The sequence below is a fragment of the Onychomys torridus genome, chromosome 1 (genome assembly GCF_903995425.1).
Source record: "Onychomys torridus chromosome 1, mOncTor1.1, whole genome shotgun sequence".
Taxonomy (NCBI): domain Eukaryota; kingdom Metazoa; phylum Chordata; class Mammalia; order Rodentia; family Cricetidae; genus Onychomys; species Onychomys torridus.
The window spans coordinates 28,523,144-28,527,171 of NC_050443.1; the positions used below are offsets into that span (position 1 = coordinate 28,523,144).

The 4,028-nt window shown below is 54.8% G+C and overlaps 1 protein-coding gene across 1 annotated transcript; it reads left to right on the top strand.

Annotated features, from left to right (window-relative positions):
* Positions 1-3,497, top strand: Mag (myelin associated glycoprotein). Its single transcript, XM_036202091.1, has 5 exons — positions 1-31; positions 427-762; positions 1,549-1,645; positions 1,924-2,023; positions 2,975-3,497. Exons 1-5 carry the CDS (start codon positions 1-3, stop codon positions 3,137-3,139), a joined length of 729 nt encoding a protein of 242 aa, XP_036057984.1. The 3' UTR covers positions 3,140-3,497.
* The last annotated feature ends 531 nt before the right edge of the window (positions 3,498-4,028 follow it).

Here is a 4,028-nt window from a genome sequence, read left to right on the forward strand (position 1 = left end):
ATGACTGTCACTGAGCACAGGAGGCCTGAGGGTGTGTATGAGTGTGAGGATGTTGGTTTAGGCTGGTGAATTTGTTTGTCTGAGACAGTCTCACTATGTAGCTCTGGTTGGCCTGGAGCTCCAAGTAGACCAGGCTGGCCTCGAACTCACAGAGACCCATCTGCCTTTGCCTCAGCAGTATTGGGATTAAAGGCAGGCATGCACTATCATACCCAGTGCAGGCTAGTGTATTTCTGTGCTTGGGGATGACCTACCACTTTCCAGGGGCTGTGAAGTCCCACGTTGCTGCTGGGTTGTGACCAGTCTGAAGGGACAACATGCAGTGGGCAGGGTTACTAAGTGGTTGGGAGTTCCATGTTTCTAGGCCAGGACCTACACAGAGCTAGCTCACCCACCTCTGGACACCCTGACCTTGCCCCTACCAAGGAGTCCTGGAGGCCCAGTCTCACCCTAGTCTTGATTTTAATCTTTCAGTTGCCCCCATAATCCTTCTGGAGTCACACTGTGCTGCAGCCAGAGACACAGTGCAGTGCCTGTGTGTGGTGAAATCCAACCCAGAACCTTCTGTGGCCTTTGAGCTGCCTTCCCGCAACGTGACTGTGAATGAGACAGAGAGGGAGTTCGTGTACTCAGAACGCAGTGGCCTCCTGCTCACCAGCATCCTCACACTACGGGGGCAGGCCCAGGCCCCACCCCGGGTCATCTGTACTTCCAGGAACCTCTACGGCACCCAGAGCCTAGAGCTGCCCTTCCAGGGAGCACGTGAGTGATGATCTGGGGGTGGGAGCCAAAGGAAGGTGGGGGAGGGCTCTTGGATCTGCTCAACCCCTATTCCTGCTGATGATCAAGTCGCTGAGCATGGGCCAGCTATGTAGACTGATAAATAGCAAAAGACATTATCCAGACTTGTCATCCCAGCTACTGGTAGGCCGAGTCGAAGAATTATGAGTTCTAAGCCACTTACTAAGACTATAAGTGGAATCCCCCAGTGAGGGGCTGGGGTGTGGCTCAGTGGTAGAGCCCCTGCCTAGAATCCCCCAGTGAGGGGCTGGGGTGTGGCTCAGTGGTAGAGCCCCTGCCTAGAATCCCCCAGTGAGGGGCTGGGGTGTGGCTCAGTGGTAGAGCCCCTGCCTAGAACCCCCCAGTGAGGGGCTGGGGCGTGGCTCAGTGGTACAGTGCTTGCCTAGAATCCCCCAGTGAGGGGCTGGGGTGTGGCTCAGTGGTGGAGCCCTGCCTAGAATCCCCTAGTGAGGGGCTGGGGTGTGGCTCAGTGGTAGAGCCCCTGCCTAGAATCCCCTAGTGAGGGGCTGGGGTGTGGCTCAGTGGTAGAGCCCCTGCCTAGAACCCCCCAGTGAGGGGCTGGGGCCTAGGGATCAGTCATTTGCTTAGGAGGTCATAGAGTTCAAACTCCAATACTAAAAAAGCTCACTTTGTAATTGGTGATCAGAGGCTGCCTAAAAATTTGGGCTCTGACCCTGGAGTCCTGCGAACCCAGACATCCTCAGGCCTAACAATAGCCCTGAGGGTTCCTGCCCCTTCTGCCCTTAGACCGACTGATGTGGGCCAAAATTGGGCCTGTAGGCGCCGTGGTTGCTTTTGCCATCCTGATAGCCATTGTGTGCTACATCACCCAGACACGCAGAAAGTGAGTACCCTTCACGCTGATCCGGAAACGTGGAGTCTTGAAGCGGGGTGATGAGAACCTGTGGGAGGCTGGGGTGAGCAAACCTGGGTAGTTCTGTACGGGCAGGAAGGACAGAAAGTCTCCCTGGGGACACGTTTGTCCATGTTCCATGCTGCAGCTGCTTGAAGCTCTCCACCTGTCAGCAAGCACAGGAACCCTGGAAGCAGGGAAGGGAGGGAGCCACTCTGGTGTGAGGAGAGGGTGACCCAATAAAACTGGTGTGCCATGCCTCCCTGCAGAAAGAACGTCACAAACAGCCCCAGTTTCTCAGCGGGAGACAACCCACACGTCCTGTACAGCCCCGAATTCCGAATCTCCGGGGCACCTGATAAGTATGAGGTGAGGGCCACACCCCCGCGGCTCCTGGTTAGCTAGGGAATGTCACATCAAGGTTGCTGAGAGTGGAGGTGGGGTGGAGGAGGCCTGTGAAGCCAGGGCAGAAGGGAGGCTAGCCTCATGGGCGGGTGTTTGGAGGGCTGGATTGGAGATGGGGTTTGGGGAGGAGACTCCTTGCTGAGGCTGTTCCTGGGGGCTGGGGGGTGGGGCCTGGGCAGCCCCGCCCTCCCCGCCTGTGCCTGTGACTGCATTTCCTTCTTCAATATAGTCCAGAGAGGTCTCTACCCGGGAAGGTCACTGAGAGCCCCAGGAGGTAGGTTCCGGGGGCCTCAGTGTGCCAGCCTCCGGGCCCTAGCTGGGCCTCGGGGTTGGTGTGCATGTGTGTGTGTTCCAGTCAGGCGTCTGTGGCACTCTTTGGTTAATCCCAGCCTCGTTCAGCAGCCCCGGCCTTGTCTAGTCTGTTCCTTTGCTGATCCGTTTTTTCTGTCTGTGGCCACTGTGCTATTGTGTGTCCAAATGCTGGTGGGGTGGGAAACAGGAATAGAGAGATGGGGAAATGGATAGTCACACCCCCAGGATTTCCTCAACTGAGGAGGGAGACCCTGCGCCAGATCCAAAGAGAGTAAGGTTTACTGAAACAGGCACTTGTAGGCCTTCCAAAAGGGCAGTCCAACCAAGATTTCTTCTAGAGAGGTGTTCTGGGTTAAAGCCTGCACCCTAAGGTTACTTTGTCGGAGGGCTTGCCGGAGCCTGGAATTCCTAGGCAAATGTCAAGGTTAGCAATGAAAAAATGTGTTGTTAGTGGGCATCAGCACTTGCAAAGCCTGCCCCCCCCCCATCCTGAATGGGACTCTGTGACTGTGGAGCTCCCTGAGGAAAGCGGTGCCAGCACCCCAGTCTTGGCATGGGGAAATGTCAGAGAGAACCCTGCTGATGGTCATCTCCCCTCCATAGAGCAAGAGGCGCCTGGGATCTGAGAGGAGGTTGCTGGGTCTTCGGGGGGAACCCCCAGAGCTGGACCTCAGTTATTCCCACTCAGACCTGGGAAAACAACCCACCAAGGACAGCTACACCCTGACGGAGGAGCTGGCTGAGTACGCCGAAATCCGAGTCAAGTGATGAACCTGGGGGCTGGCCCTGTGGCTTACCCCCTCAGGACCCTCGCTGGCCCTCACTGGCTGTGGGCTCCCTTCCTCTTCAAAGTGGTAGGCTGAGGGCAGGAAGGGTGAGGGCAGGAGATAGTGAGGTCCTGGGGGCCCGGCCTCCCCTCCTCCCCAGCTGTTCCTCCTTGCCAACATGCCATGGCCACGTTACAGCTCCTTCTATCTTCCTTTAGCCTCAGCTGTTTAGAGGGGCGCTCTGTCTGTCCGTGTTATTTATTGCGATCCCTCTCCTTTGTCTCCTGTCCCCCTACCTGGCCCTGGGACCTGTACAGAAGGGACATGAAATAAATGTCCTAATGCCAAATGGCATTCTAGACCCGTCTAGACCCGTCCTTTGGAGAAAAGGGGTGTATCAGTTGTTTTTCACATGGCTGTAACAAAATACTGGACAAAAACAACGTTGTTACATTTCTGTTACTGTGAGAAAATCCCGTAACCAAAAGCAACTTATGGAAGAAAGGGTTTTTTTTTTCTTATTTATTTGTTTTTAAAGATGTATTTACTTTCATTTTATGTGTATGTGTGCTTTGCATGCATGTATATGAATATACCACGTCTGGGGTCTGCAGAGTCAGAAGAGAACATCAGATCCCCTGGAACTGGAATTACAGACAGTTGTGAGCTGTCATGTGGATGCTGGGAATTGAACCCAGGTCCTCTGGAAGAGCAGCTAGTGCTCTTAACCACTGAGCCATCCCTCCAACCTCAAGAAAAGGCTTGTTTTGACTTATGGTTCCAGTATAGAGTTCATTATGATAAGAGAGACTTGGCATCGGACACGCTAGCAGGAGTGGGAAGCTGGGTGGTCACAGGAAACAGAGAGAGAGAGGACAGGAAGTGAGACA